The 14,806-nt window shown below is 30.0% G+C and overlaps 5 protein-coding genes across 8 annotated transcripts; 3 read left to right on the top strand and 2 right to left on the bottom strand.

The window, feature by feature from the left end:
• Positions 1–444: 444 nt before the first annotated feature.
• On the bottom strand, positions 445–4,045 carry LOC132914065 (abl interactor 2). 2 transcript variants are annotated; one of them, XM_060972866.1, is made up of 5 exons: positions 3,691–4,045; positions 2,584–3,222; positions 2,161–2,490; positions 1,827–2,084; positions 445–1,753 (listed from the first exon to the last, which is right to left on the bottom strand). In XM_060972866.1, the coding sequence occupies exons 1-5, from the start codon at positions 3,701–3,703 to the stop codon at positions 1,590–1,592; spliced, it is 1,404 nt and encodes a 467-aa protein (XP_060828849.1). In that variant the 5' UTR covers positions 3,704–4,045; the 3' UTR covers positions 445–1,589. The 2 variants fall into 2 exon arrangements, with proteins under 2 accessions (XP_060828849.1, XP_060828848.1); XM_060972865.1 differs by having other exon boundaries at positions 2,584–3,249; positions 3,691–4,044.
• A 147-nt stretch (positions 4,046–4,192) lies between these two features.
• LOC132914066 (TELO2-interacting protein 2-like) lies at positions 4,193–6,307 on the top strand. Its single transcript, XM_060972867.1, has 5 exons — positions 4,193–5,033; positions 5,111–5,239; positions 5,319–5,480; positions 5,553–5,759; positions 5,832–6,307. Exons 1-5 carry the CDS (start codon positions 4,497–4,499, stop codon positions 6,099–6,101), a joined length of 1,305 nt encoding a protein of 434 aa, XP_060828850.1. The 5' UTR covers positions 4,193–4,496; the 3' UTR covers positions 6,102–6,307.
• A 525-nt stretch (positions 6,308–6,832) lies between these two features.
• LOC132914064 (probable cytochrome P450 304a1) lies at positions 6,833–9,184 on the top strand. Its single transcript, XM_060972864.1, has 7 exons — positions 6,833–6,956; positions 7,052–7,303; positions 7,392–7,564; positions 7,640–7,909; positions 7,993–8,279; positions 8,352–8,608; positions 8,681–9,184. Exons 1-7 carry the CDS (start codon positions 6,848–6,850, stop codon positions 8,863–8,865), a joined length of 1,533 nt encoding a protein of 510 aa, XP_060828847.1. The 5' UTR covers positions 6,833–6,847; the 3' UTR covers positions 8,866–9,184.
• LOC132914072 (signal peptidase complex catalytic subunit SEC11A) lies at positions 9,012–14,611 on the bottom strand. 3 transcript variants are annotated; one of them, XM_060972877.1, is made up of 4 exons: positions 14,470–14,611; positions 10,736–10,845; positions 10,259–10,408; positions 9,012–10,172 (listed from the first exon to the last, which is right to left on the bottom strand). In XM_060972877.1, the coding sequence occupies exons 1-4, from the start codon at positions 14,515–14,517 to the stop codon at positions 9,938–9,940; spliced, it is 543 nt and encodes a 180-aa protein (XP_060828860.1). In that variant the 5' UTR covers positions 14,518–14,611; the 3' UTR covers positions 9,012–9,937. The 3 variants fall into 3 exon arrangements, with proteins under 3 accessions (XP_060828860.1, XP_060828858.1, XP_060828859.1); XM_060972875.1 differs by lacking the exon at positions 14,470–14,611 and adding an exon at positions 10,943–11,078; XM_060972876.1 differs by lacking the exons at positions 9,012–10,172; positions 10,259–10,408; positions 10,736–10,845 and adding exons at positions 13,344–13,699; positions 13,786–13,935; positions 14,263–14,372 and having other exon boundaries at positions 14,470–14,605.
• On the top strand, positions 10,973–12,710 carry LOC132914071 (probable cytochrome P450 304a1). The gene is given in 5 exon segments (XM_060972874.1): positions 10,973–11,090; positions 11,166–11,435; positions 11,519–11,805; positions 11,878–12,134; positions 12,207–12,710. Coding segments are annotated over 4 exon segments (765 nt in total). The 5' UTR covers positions 10,973–11,090; positions 11,166–11,399; the 3' UTR covers positions 12,392–12,710.
• Positions 14,612–14,806: the final 195 nt, after the last annotated feature.

The raw sequence follows: 14,806 nt of genomic DNA, 5'->3' as shown, positions 1-14,806 counted from the left end.
TGCTTCTTGTACGTATGTGAGAGAAAAAATTTCCACGGTTTAAACTTAGCAAATAATTTAAACATTGAGACCGACTGCAGAAAAAATTCACCGCGGAAGGAATACTTTCGTTATCCATTTGAAGCGGTTCCGTGCGTAACATTTACATTATGCAAAGCTATTTTTAACTATCCTAATAGGAAATTAAAGGAGGAGTAATAGGAAATTTGCCCAAGGTAATAAACATCCTAGATTTGTGATCTAGATTAGTTGATATAATAGACAATCGCGAACTCGTGTTTTACTAATCATAATATAATCATAATATCAGCTTGGAATCACAAGCTAGTAAGATAAATTATACATTAATTGAACTAAAGCAACAGCAAAGTGGATTATGGTTATGGATAAAGATAACGTGGAATTGTGAAGAAACCTTAACTGTTAGATGAATACCATTCGAAATTTTATATTACAATTCTTTTATTTGATTCTAAATACAATTGTATTCGTACATTTCATTATGCTTCCCTAGTGACAAATAAAACCTTCCATTAAAATTTCTATTAAAATTAAAGATTCAATTTTCTATCCACTAGCTCTTTATTTGTTTGAAAAACCTATTCTAATTCTCCTGTACCAATTCTGTGATAATTCTCCAAAGTATGTAATCCTCACGAAAACGAGACCTTTATTGTCGATACATACAAGCTTTTTAGCTTATATAAAAGGATAATTTTTTAATGAGGGAGAAATGCGGTAAAAATGACCGCAGAATTACTTGGCCAATTAAAAGATACTTGTGGTAATAGTGCGCTAACAAATAGCACCATACAAAGTATGAATATTACACAACTATGTAGGATACTACCTGGTTAAATGAAATCACTACATCTTAAACAAATCGCGTACATTAGCTGACTCTATAATGAATATGCTACGACCTGGTATACTCTCTAAAACATTCAAACGAGGATTACTTTCGTCGACTTCATTTTATGAGAACTAAAATCCTGAGGTCAATATACCGTTAACTATTAAAATAAACTTATCAAGCAATTTATATTACGAGGTTACGTTTAGTATAAGGCGCAAAGATTCTCGTTACACGACGACAGGACGTTTGGTATTTTGATTACTTATTAACCTACTACTAACATCGTATTAGTTACACCTTAGATACATAAATACAATTAACAGCTAATTGATTATATAGTAGCATAGTAACTACATGCCTTTATGCATATATGTATATAAATATGATCTATTGGAGTTGAGATAAAATAACATCCACTGGAGGAAATACTATTTACCAAAAAATACACTTTCTTATGTTGATATAAAGATTGGTTAGTTTGATTTTTAGAAAATTCGCATGATATTTGAGATTTGTGGAAGAATCTGTAATTTACACATTTACCATATTCCACCTCATATTTTGTTACGTCGTTCTATGTGTTTGCATCGATTGTGTTAGTATAGCCTTATTATTATTAATACTAAATAAGATATTAAAATCAGAGAATCTGTCCCTTAAATTTGCAGTCTTTTGTGAATAACCACCGATATTCACAATTTTGATATATCTAAATGCAATATTGGACAACTTATTAAACGCAAGGTTCTACGTAATTTCCGGGGAACAGACCCGTTATACCATCCATGACCCCCTCCCACCACCCATCGTCATTCTTTTTTAGTACATAAATTACAGAGCTTTCCTGGAAGCTCAATTCATCCTCCTTGTCGGCATAATAATCATAAATTGCAACAACTAAAATGGTAATATTTGATTACATCTTAATACTACTTAGATATTCTACAGTCTAAAAAGTATCACAACATACCTTTTTCGATATAATTCTTTGGCACCCAACCAGGGAGATCTTCCTCATCCGGTACAATAGGCATAATAGCACCACTAGATTGTGTAGGTCTACCAAATTGCGGATGTTCTTCTTGTTCTGGTGGTGGTGGTGGTGGTAATGGTGGGCTACTTGCACCACTACTTCGACTAACTTGATGACTCAATCTTTCTGACAAAGTGTGATAACTGGTAAAATCTAACGTATTACCAGTTATGCCAACTAAGGGCGAAGGTGGCGCTAGAAATGGAAACGGATATTTATATAATTCCGTAGTTTATTACTTAGATCTAAGTCCAATCAAATAAGAACTTACGAGGCATATTATTGTGTTGTTCCTGGGCATACCCTGCTGTTACGCTAGGTGGAGCTGGTGGTGGTGTTTGCGGATGACTTTGCAATGGATGAACAGTTCCCACTTGAGGTGGCGAAATATGTTGGGTTGCAGTGTTTGTATGTGTATTGTGATTAGTATTGTGTACTGCGTGAGATGTGGTATGTGCGTGTAAAGGTAGAGTACTATAACCAGGACCACGTTCTCTTCTTGGATGACCTAGTGGATAATTAGGAGCATAGTGACTAGGAACTTGAGGCGGAGCAACTGCAGGTGGTGTTCTGTATTCTCGGGATCCTTTGCTCAATGTTCCTAGAGGTAAAATAGAAAATTCATATTAAATAATCTAATGTCATTTTAAAGTAGATATATATGTATACATATATATATTAGTTTTACATTTACCAGTTCTTACTGTCTGAGGAGGGGTAGGTGGCTTAGTGGTAGGAGCTGGTCCTACCATAGCAGCACCTAAACCAGAACCAGTGGAAGCTGCACCTAAACTTTGAACACTGCCCTGACTTCCACCACGTTGCTTACTTCTTGGAGTACCGCTACTACGTACTCCATGTCCAATATCATCCAAGATTGTATAATCAATACTCTTTCTTACATATTTAATTGGTTTTTCAGGATTTGCTGGTGCAATAATTTTGTATTGGCGCACTGTAATTTTATTAGCTGTTAATACTCCAATTTCTCTTCTAGCTACTTTCTCTTTGTGTATCATAACTGTTTGAGCAATATGGTTCATTTGGCTTTCCATCTCAGCAAGCTGAGATGTTTGTAAATCCAATAATTGTAAAAAATTATAAGCAAGGGTATTTATTTGATAGGCTACACTAGCCAATGACTGAGTAGTAAAATTTTTGGTTTCTTCTAAAGCTATTCTCTTGTTTTCAGCTTGAAAATAATTTGCTTCACAATAATCAGCAACCCGTTCAAGATTGATATGATTATCAGCCAGGTTGTTTCTTCCCTCAGGAATTTCCTGGCCGAGAAATGCTGCTAGCTCTGCCATAACCTCAGAGTCACTGCCTACCCCTGATGATACACAATAAGAACCGGATCCTTAAGAGAACCAGAGTAATTGTATTTAAAAAGATTTGTACATTTTATTTTATGTTTGATGTAGATGACATTCTCGAGTACATCGTGAAATTATTAAATACTTTAAATGATATTATATGCAATAATCGAAGTAACAAAGTAAAACAAAAAGCTATGAGTCAAAAAATTCGTTTAACTTTGAAGAATGAGGTTATGTAACTTTCATGAGAAATTCGCAAAAGATTTCCCGAATAACTAGAATAATATTTAAGTATGTTTTCGATAATTTTATGTTGTTCGGACGAAAAAATAAAGAATTATTAACTATGTAATAATTGTTTGGAGGGCGGTGTCCCGTATGTAGGATGCAAAATGGAGGTGGAACTTAAATCTAAAGATTAATCATGGAAAATGAAACGTCGATACAATAAATGATTTGAAAAAAATAGAAAATGAACTAACGGTACTCAGCCATGTCGTAACTACCAGCTATTACACCTTCTTTAATTCATAATTACCAAGGATCTCAGAAACTGATAAAAAATAAATAACGATTTACGTTACGCGACACGACACTCAGTATGAGCAAGTGATGCACCGAAACACTAGTGAAGGCGTACACTGCAATTTCCATGCAGTTAGCACGAATGTTCTTGATTTTGGTTAAAATTGGAGCACGAATACGATCGCGGTATACTCGTATAGTAACTGACTAGCAAACACATATTAAACGATAAGATTGAAAAAAGAAGATTGTACAAAAGAGAAAGAAAACTAGCTTTTGACGGTAAAGTATTAAAAGGGAAAAATGACAGATTCTTCGAGACCTCGTGTGGTTCGTATCGATTACTCTTTCGAGACATCGAACAATATTACAAAATACAGTAATTACATTGTAAATTTGCAAAGGTAGGCCAGTAGAAGAAACATTCGTTGCGATTGAAATACTAGATATTAATATTGTAAAATACAAATAAAAATTTTTATCAAAGTATTGTATATTTAAGTATGGTCGATAAAAAGTGATATACTCCCTTTTGATTGAGTGTTCAGATCATTCGAAGCCAGATTCGTAAAAGAGTCAACAATTATTTCGTTGATTAAAAGTATGAAACAAGGAATTCGGTTGAAGTACTATCGTTCACGGTAATTCGAAAAATGAAATTTTCTGTGTGTACTTGCGGAACTAATAAATCGTTGCGAAAAAGTTGATTCGCAATATAGTAATCATTATCTCTTGTCGAACTCGTTGACGAATAATTCTTAAAATGAATAGTCTTTTAAAAGAATTGGAAGCTTTAAAAATTAAGGGCGAATTTCATGAGGAAAATTTATGGACAAAATGCAATAATCTTATACAAGTGAGTTATGTTCCTGAAAGAATCGACGGTATTAGTCGACCATTGGAAGAAAATGACTTCAGAGGGTATAGACAAATTATAGATAGAAATTTGCAAGATATCAAATCTATGATTCAGCATATCATTTACTGTCGTCATGAAGGACACGTGCAAATAAAATTAGATTCATCGATAGTAAAAACTTTAACAATCAATTTGTTAGTACTCATCGGAGAACAACACGAACAAAGTGTTTGGAACACAACAGAATCTGTGTCCATCATCAAAAACTTGACTAGCAAAATCTTGGAGTTATACAAATATCAAAGCATCTCACAACTTTTAACGGAACAAGATAACTTTACTGCAGTATTATTAACACTAAGGCCTAAGTTACTGAAAGATACTTGGAAAGCTTATCCAGCAGCTGTAGCAAGTTACAAATGGTTTTTATATCAAATTGAGGTTTGTAAATCAAATTCAAGAGACAATGATCAAGTAATTACGTGTTAAAATTTATAATTTATATTTATCTTTTTTAGAAACCAGCTTTATATAATCATATTAGTGATGTGCTTCCAACAGCTTTAATAATTATTGATGATTATGTGCCAGAAAACATTGTACTAGGTCTTGAATGTTTATATCAAATTATTCAACATTCTCACTTGGTAAAAATTTATATTATATAATTTCAAGTATAATGTTGTTCACCAATATAAGTTACTAATTTTATGTTTGGATATTTAGAAAAAAGGATTGATTGACATTGGATATGCCAAAGTAATTTTTCATGCTTTAGAATGCTTAAGTCATCAAAGAGAAGCCAAATATGTAATTTTGATATACAAATGCTTAACAAATTTATTAGCTACCATTGAACATTGGGATAATACATTAAATGTTTTTGAAGTAAGTTTAAAAAATTAGTATTTATATGTATTAATTTAAGTATAAATCTTGTAATATTTTATATTATTACAGTGGACAAAGAGGGATGATATTTTAGCTGTTCTACTAGATAATATGGAATTTGAACAAAATGTGGAATTAAGATGTGTGTATATGTTGAGTTTACCTCAACTATTGACTAATATTGGTTGTGCCAAGTGGTGTGAAAGATTAACAAGAATACTTTCCGAGTATTGTGAACATCATACAGATCTAAAAACATTAAAAGCAACATTGGAGGTAAATACCTTCATTATATATTTTACTTTTATTATATGTTACCTTTATTACATATTAAATATAATTTTTTAGACTGCAAAAACTTTCCTCTTGATGTTTCATCTTCGAGTGGCAGCTCACTGCGTACCTCTGTATACTGCTTTTTTAAAGCTGCATTTTGATTTAACAAAAACTCCAGTATTTGACAAGGAAATAATACAAAACTTGGATGACTGTATTTGTTTATTATATAAATTATCCCCAAATGTAGGTTGTACAGTAATGAATGATGATCGAATGCGTTCAGTGATAAAAAATAGTTTGCAAGTAGTATGCTTAGGGGATACTAAGTATTTTCAGTGAATGAATTATATAAATCTGTTTTAAAACCTAACAATAAATATATTATTTAAGAAAAGAAAAGATTATTTTTTGTAGAGAAAGAGTTTTAGAATATAGTATGATAAAATATAATAAACAGTATGTACTTAGATGTCTTATGTTGTGATCTAATAAATTCGAAAAATGTATGATACTTTGTATTGTAAAATAGAGACTTTTATTAGAAATTTTATTTTTAACTACTCTTATACCTCATATGTAAAACACATTATTAGATTACAGAAATAAGATGGATATTTAATCACAAAATTGGTACCTAAGTAAACTTTGTAATTTCTAACACTTTTGATACTTACATAATTCCCACTGATATATGTTTACATATATAATCACTATTATGTTTATCTTTATATTATTATTATTATTACAGTACATTATTATTATACAATACATTACTATTACATATACATTATTATTATTGTACAGTATTATGTCTAATCTTTATATTAATACTATTTCTAAACACTAAAAATAAATAAAAAACAATTTTTCTTTCAAGTTATTTACTTTAAGCTTTTTATATTAATCACTTTGTATTAATATTGAGTATAATATAGTTATGAAGAAACTAAAATTCTCAACTTCGTACCAAAAGATAAGATATATATATAGATTTATCTGAATACGCATAAACAATATATATATATGCACATATGTTATAGGGGAGATATTAAATAGGGCAAGAAATAATTATTGATGATCATTCTATGTTCAGAATTGAAGAAAGAATGTCTCCACTTCTTGTTATAATACTAGTTTTATTAGTAGGATATAAAATCTACAAAAGTATAAGTACACTAACAAATACACCACCAAGTAAGTTTCACAAGATTAAAATAATTCCGTGCGTTATATTTAAATTATCTGCATTCATTCTCTTTTATTACAATTTAAATATTTTACCATAATAGGCATTTCGCGATTGCCAATAGTAGGATCTTATTGGTATTTATTATGGTATGATTACAAATATCCTTTTAAAGCTGTGACGTATTATGCAAATAAGTTGAAATCTAAAGTCTTGACATGCCACTTTGGTGGTATTGTGACTGTAGTTGCGAACGATTATAACAGTATTAAAGAAGTACTAACGAAAGATGATTTTGACGGAAGAGCGGGCACTTTAGACGTTCTCTTAGCAAGATCCTTTGGAGAATCATTAGGTATTTCCTTGTGAAGAAAATTTGATACGTTTATAAAAGAGGAATGCCAAAAATAATGCTTCACATATGTAATTGCATGAAATTCCAGGTATCTTTTTCGTCGAAGGTTTATTTTGGCAAGAACAAAGAAGATTTGTTTTTCGACATATGAGAGATTTTGGATTTGGTAGAAGACATGAAAAATTTGAAACGATCGCAATGGAAGAAATTACAATTCTCATTGACATGCTGAAAGAAGGTTCCATTAACGACAAAGAAAAGGTACTTCAGGACACGATGAGAATTATTTTAAAATTGAAAATTGATTACTAATTGATGTTTCAATGAATTTATTAGACAATCTTAAGAAGTGGTTCCGCGCGATTTCCGGATATTCTGTATCCATATGTTGCGAATACTATATGGTATATAATGTTTGGCGAAACATTCGATCGTTCAGAATATCATAAACTGAGATATTTTTGTGAATCTGCAATGATGTTTCAAAGAGCATCTGACACTACTGGAGGAGCTCTTTTTCAATTTTGGTTCTTAAAGTATTTTGGAAATATGTTTGGATATAAAAATATAATGCTAGGAAATTATCGTATGGTAGATTTCATTATGGTACATATCAATTTTATGTTTATACTTATAAATTATATTATTTTAATATACTAAATAACTATAAAATATCATGATTATTACAGGAACACTTAGACAAGAGAAAATACTCAGATAATGAGGACGATAAAGGTTTAGTAGACCGATATTTAAAGGTTTTAAACGGAAACACTAAAGGAAAATCATTCTCCGAGAAACAACTAATTATGATGCTTGTGGATATCATGTTTCCAGCTTTATCTGCGGTGCCAAGTGCTCTTCTACACACAATCAAGCTTATAATGCATCATCCAGAAGTAATAAAAAATATAAGAGATGAAATAGATAAAGTGGTTGGAACTGGAAGACTCGTTACGTGGCAAGACAGGAAGAAGTATACATTATTCGTATTGTAATTATTGTGTGGCAGAAAATATTTCACTGAAAAATTTTCAAAATATTTTAGTTTACCATATATCGAAGCGACAATACGGGAATCGCTCAGATACGAAACACTGACACCATTCGGCGTATTCCATAAAGCGTTAAAGAGAACTACTCTTTCTGGTTTTGATGTTGCCAAGGATACAATAGTAATTACCAATTTATACGGATTAAATACAGACGTCGATTTATGGGGTGATCCCCATAATTTTAGACCTGAAAGATTTCTCACAGAAGATGGTAAACTGCGTAAAGATCTCACATTTTCTTTTGGATTTGGTATGTAAAGAATTTTTGGCAAATTTTAACAACACTACCAATAATAACGTTTTATATCGCTTTTTGTACTAGGGCATCGTGTGTGTATGGGTGAAACTTTTACGAGATATAATATGTTTGAGATAATCGCCGTATTAATGCAAAACTTCAACTTTTCGTTTATAGAGGGTGAACCAAATAGTCTCAAAGATAAAATGCCAGGTTTAATTGTTAGTCCAAAAGAAATGTGGATTGGAGTGAAACCACGTTATACCTAACTATTTCTATATAATTTTTCAATCAAATATTTTTATTAACATATAACACAGTAACAATATATTTAACCTTACTGAAACAATTTTTATTCTAATTTGAAGTGATAAAAGCTACGAAACTGTAAGGATTAAAAATAGAAAATCATATATAATTTGTGTACTATAAATTTATTTCATAATCTGAGATAGTCAGAGACAAAAGTTACATTGCATTGAATAAACGTAATTAATATACAAAGATTTTCATACGAGTTGACTACAAACAAGTTTCATTGATGGTCGGTTATACTATGTTAAGTGGTCTATAAAATTGTCAATATTTTTAAAATATTCAGTGCCCATAAAATAAAAACTTTATATACATATATTGCAACTTTGAAGAAGGTAGGGAAGATATGCTTAATTTTATAAGCTGTAAAAATAAAGAGCCTACTTAAATATATACATTTTAATGTTTATTTTCCCAAATTTTCTATTCTTTCTTTTATCTTTTATACAGAATATTTATTGATTTTATGATCTCCCAATATCGAAAATAAGCGTAAATTAATTACACTTCCTACCTGTTCAGTGATATAATAATTTTTACATTATAATTAGAAAATACTATAAATGCAATTACAAATATAGAATATTGAGACTATTGGTATTTGTATAATATATTATTTTGTTAATGGAAATTTTTGTAAATAATTTATGAAACGAGTAAATGAATTTTCGAAAAACAACATTAGTATTAATTGAAAATAAAAACATTTGTACATTTAATTTTGCCAATAATGGCAGAACATTATTTTTTAATACGGTACAAAAGTATTGTTGTATTACACATGTACCTTAATATTTTCTTATTACTATTGTAAATATACATACAATTCTGCAAAACTATTATGTTATTAACCTCTTGCATAACAAAAGGTTCTTCAAGTGGTACGAAATCAACAAGACATAAAATCACATTGTACATAGCTTCACATGTGTATTTGAGTTATGAATTAGAATTTAAATTTACAATGTACTTTTTTTGTAAATGTTAAGATAGTCTACTTCATATAACTTCCCATATGAAATACCTTCATTCTCTGTGTACCAAAACATATAATCCCAAAAAGGATAATACTGCATATTTAAATTTGGGATATTCATTTATACATATTGCAACCATTCCTACATATGGCATAAAACCCCTTGCTCTGCCAACAACGTCTTTATGTGTCAACCATAATTGACCAGCTGCATATAAACCTCTATCATCAACAGAATTATTATCGCCCTTTGTTAGAAATTTAACAGTATTATTATGATCACCCCTAAAATACATATATTATTTTTTTTAATAACTCGATGTATATCTACCTTTTATTCTTGTTGTCATTAAGATTTAAAAGATGCTTACTTCTCATGTAATTTAAGTACTCTGTGTACAATTGGAATATCCCTACCTTCAACTTTAAAAACAACAATTTCTCCTACCCTGACTGGTTCATCTTGGTAATTGGTTAAAAGTAACAAATCTCCCCTATGGAAAGCTGGTTCCATACTACCACTATAATATTAAAATTTCCATGCATAAAAAAATCATGTTTTAAAATACTGAAACGTTAAATTAAATCTATAAATTATGCAAAAATTATAAAATTTAATATTTCTCTATTGTTAATATTATCACACAATTTATGATTCTTAAATAATACGTAATGCATAATCACTCCAATACGTAATGATCCATTGAACAAAACATAGTTAATAATATATAAGAAATCGACACCGTGTACAAAATATAATAGAAAATCAATAACATTACAGTTGAAAACTAGATTTATTCGCGCGAAAGATGCGTCAAATGTAACTATTAGGTTAAGTATTCAAATACCTGAGAACGACCACGATCGGACTTTCACTACCTGTTACAACCATCAAGCCTTTCCATATCATCAGAGCAGATGTAACGATCATACCAAAACTTAACATCTGATACAGGAGCTGTAAAAGGAAGCGAAAACAGTGATAAAGCCTATTTATTGACCATATGTGCTCGCTCTAAGAATCTATGGTAATTCGAAGGAAGAAATTCGTTTACCTGCCGTTTATTCATTCTCCGCTTCTCATTGACATATGAGAGATTTAGATTTCGTAGAAGACATGAAAAATTTGAAACGATCGCAATGGAAGAAATTGCAGTTCTCATTGACATGCTGAAAGAAGGTTCCATTAACGACAAAGAAAAGGTACTTCAGGACACGATGAGAATTATTTTAAAATTGAAAATTGATTACTAATTGATGTTTCAATGAATTTATTAGATAATCGTAAGAAGTGGTTCCGCGCGATTTCCGGATATTCTGTATCCATATGTTGCGAATAGTATATGATATATAATGTTTGGCGAAACATTCGATCGTTCAGAATATCATAAACTGAGATATTTTTGTGAATCTGCTATGATGTTTCAAAGAGCATCTGACACTACTGTAGGAGCTCTTTTTCAATTTTGGTTCTTAAAGTACTTTGGAAATATGTTTTGATATAAAAATATAATGCTAGGAAATTATCATATGGTAGATTTCATTATGGTACATATCAATTTTATGTTTATACTTATAAATTATATTATTTTAATATACTAAATAACTATAAAATATCATGATTACTACAGGAACCCTTAGACAAGAGAAAATACTCAGATAATGAGGACGATAAAGGTTTAGTAGACCGATATTTAAAGGTTTTAAACGGAAACACTAAAGGAAAATCATTCTCCGAGAAACAACTAATTATGATTCTTGTGGATATCATGTTTCCAGCTTTATCTGCGGTGCCAAGTGCTCTTCTACACAAAATCAAACTTATAATGCATCATCCAGAAGTAATAAAAAATATAAGAGAAGAAATAGATAAAGTGGCTGGAACTTAAAGACTTGTTACGTGGCAAGACAGGAAGAAGTATACATTATTCTTATTGTAATTATTATGTGGCAGAAAATATTTCACTGTAAAATCTTAAAAATATTTTAGTTTACCATATATCGAAGCGACAATACGGGAATCGCTCAGATATGAAACACTGACACCATTCGGCGTATTCCATAAAGCGTTAAAGAGAACTACTCTTTCTGGTTTTGATGTTGCCAAGGATACAATAGTAATTACCAATTTATACGGATTAAATACAGACGTCGATTTATGGGGCGATCCCCATAATTTTAGACCTGAAAGATTTTTCACAGAAGATGGTAAACTGCGTAAAGATCTCACATTTTCTTTTGGATTTGGTATGAAAAGAATTTTTGGCAAATTTTAACAACACTACCAATAATAACATTTTATATCGCTTTTTGTACTAGGGCATCGTGTGTGTATGGGTGAAACTTTTACGAGATATAATATGTTTGAGATAATCGCCGTATTAATGCAAAACTTCAACTTTTCGTTTATAGAGGGTGAACCAAATAGTCTCAAAGATAAAATGCCAGGTTTAATTGTTAGTCCAAAAGAAATGTGGATTGGAGTGGAACCACGTTATACCTAACTATTTCTATATAATTTTTCATTCAAATATTTTTATTAACATATAACACACTAACAATATATTTAACCTTACTGAAACAATTTTTATCCTAATTTGAAGTGATAAAAGCTACGAAACTGTAAGGATTAAAAATAGAAAATCATATATAATTTGTGTACTATAAATTTATTTCATAATCTGAGATAGTCAGAGACAAAAGTTACATTGTATTGAATAAACGTAATTAATATGCAAAGATTTTCATACGAGTTGACTACAAACAAGTTTCATTGATAATTGGTTATACTATGTTAAGTGATCTATAAAATTGTCAATATTTTTAAAATATTCAGTGCCCATAAAATAAAAACTTTATATACATATATTGCAACTTTGAAGAAGGTAGGGAAGATATGCTTAATTTTATGAGCTGTAAAAATAAAGAGCCTACTTAAATATATACATTTTAATGTTTATTTTCCCAAATTTTCTACTCTTTCTTTTATCTTTTATACAGAATATTTATTGATTTTATGATCTCCCAATATCGAAAATAAGCGTAAATTAATTACACTTCCTACTTGTTCAGTGATATAATAATTTTTACATTATAATTAGAAAATACTATAAATGCAATTACAAATATAGAATATTGAGACTATTGGTATTTGTATAATATATTATATTGTTAATGGAAATTTTTGTAAATAATTTATGAAACGAGTAAATGAATTTTTCGAAAAACAACATTAGTATTAATTGAAAATAAAAACATTTGTACATTTAATTTTGCCAATAATGGCAGAACATTATTTTTTAATACGGTACAAAAGTATTGTTGTATTACACATGTACCTTAATATTTTCTTATTACTATTGTAAATATACATACAATTCTGCAAAACTATTATGTTATTAACCTCTTGCATAACAAAAGGTTCTTCAAGTGGTACGAAATCAACAAGACATAAAATCACATTGTACATAGCTTCACATGTGTATTTGAGTTATGAATTAGAATTTAAATTTACAATGTACTTTTTTTGTAAATGTTAAGATAGTCTACTTCATATAACTTCCCATATGAAATACCTTCATTCTCTGTGTACCAAAACATATATTCCCAAAAAGGATAATACTGCATATTTAAATTTGGGATATTCATTCATACATATTGTAATCATTCCTACATATGGCATAAAACCCCTTGCTCTGCCAACAACGTCTTTATGTGTCAACCATAATTGACCAGCTGCATATAAACCTCTATCATCAACAGAATTATTATCACCCTTTGTTAGAAATTTAACAGTATTATTATGATCACCCCTAAAATACATATATTATTTTTTTTAATAACTCGATGTATATCTACCTTTTATTCTTGTTGTCATTAAGATTTAAAAGATACTTACTTCTCATGTAATTTAAGTACTCTGTGTACAATTGGAATATCTCTACCATCAACTTTAAAAACAACAATTTCTCCTACCCTGACTGGTTCATCTTGGTAATTGGTTAAAAATAACAAATCTCCCCTATGGAAAGCTGGTTCCATACTACCACTATAATATTAAAATTTCCATGCATAAAAAAATCATGTTTTAAAATACTGAAACGTTAAATTAAAGCTATAAATTATGCAAAAATTATAAAATTTAATGTTTCTCTATTGTTAATATTATCACATAGCTTATGATTCTTAAATAATACGTAATGCATAATGACTCCAATACGTAATGATCCATTGAACAAAACATAGTTAATAGTATATAAGAAATCGACACCGTGTACAAAATATAATAGAAAATCAATAACATTACAGTTGAAAACTAGATTTATTCGCGCGAAAGATGCGTCAAATATAACTATTAGGTTAAGTATTCAAATACCTGAGAACGACCACGATCGGACTTTCACTACCTGTTACAACCATCAAGCCTTTCCATATCATCAGAGCAGATGTAACGATCATACCAAAACTTAGTATCTGATACAGAAACTGTAAAAGGAATCGAAAAGAGTGATAAAGCCTATTTATCGACCATATGTGCTCGCTCTAAGAATCTACGGTAATTCGAAGGAAGAAATTCGTTTACCTGCCGTTTATTCATTCGCCGTACATCGTCGAATATAGATTGCAACATTGTCACAACTGTTTTCTATAAAAATCACGATAACCAAGTTAAATAAAACAATTTTGAACACAACCGGCAACAACCAGTAAACGTATCGTTCAACGTACCACGTCACGTAAACAATGAATAAGGAACGTTGGAACAATTGGAACGGTCCAAATGGTATAGTCCACATCCGTTAGTGAACGAAGGAATGCGCGCGGTAACACTTTTGAATAACGTACTTTAGATATTTTTCACAATAAACGGTATACTTTTATATATTAGTGCTCAAATATTGTTTTAAACAAACAAATTT

Source organism: Bombus pascuorum, chromosome 14, assembly GCF_905332965.1.
Source record: "Bombus pascuorum chromosome 14, iyBomPasc1.1, whole genome shotgun sequence".
Taxonomy (NCBI): Eukaryota; Metazoa; Arthropoda; class Insecta; order Hymenoptera; family Apidae; genus Bombus; species Bombus pascuorum.
The sequence above is the reverse complement of the archived record's forward strand: the minus strand, read 5'-3'. Positions and strand labels throughout refer to the sequence as shown.

Coding starts and splice junctions, on each gene's coding strand:
- LOC132914066 (XM_060972867.1), top strand. CDS start 4,497: ATGAATAGTCTTTTAAAAGAATTGGAAGCTTTAAAAATTAAGGGCGAA. Junction 5,481..5,552: donor ATACATTAAATGTTTTTGAA/GTAAGTTTAAAA, acceptor ATATTATTACAG/TGGACAAAGAGGGATGATAT. Junction 5,760..5,831: donor CATTAAAAGCAACATTGGAG/GTAAATACCTTC, acceptor ATAATTTTTTAG/ACTGCAAAAACTTTCCTCTT.
- LOC132914064 (XM_060972864.1), top strand. CDS start 6,848: ATGTTCAGAATTGAAGAAAGAATGTCTCCACTTCTTGTTATAATACTA. Junction 7,304..7,391: donor ATCCTTTGGAGAATCATTAG/GTATTTCCTTGT, acceptor ATGAAATTCCAG/GTATCTTTTTCGTCGAAGGT. Junction 7,565..7,639: donor CCATTAACGACAAAGAAAAG/GTACTTCAGGAC, acceptor TGAATTTATTAG/ACAATCTTAAGAAGTGGTTC.
- LOC132914072 (XM_060972875.1), bottom strand. CDS start 11,074: ATGGAACCTTCTTTCAGCATGTCAATGAGAACTGCAATTTCTTCCATT. Junction 10,846..10,942: donor GGAGAATGAATAAACGGCAG/GTAAACGAATTT, acceptor TTCCTTTTACAG/CTCCTGTATCAGATGTTAAG. Junction 10,409..10,735: donor CCGATCGTGGTCGTTCTCAG/GTATTTGAATAC, acceptor TTAATATTATAG/TGGTAGTATGGAACCAGCTT.
- LOC132914065 (XM_060972865.1), bottom strand. Junction 2,491..2,583: donor TCCTCAGACAGTAAGAACTG/GTAAATGTAAAA, acceptor TTTTACCTCTAG/GAACATTGAGCAAAGGATCC. Junction 1,754..1,826: donor AAAGAATTATATCGAAAAAG/GTATGTTGTGAT, acceptor TTACCATTTTAG/TTGTTGCAATTTATGATTAT.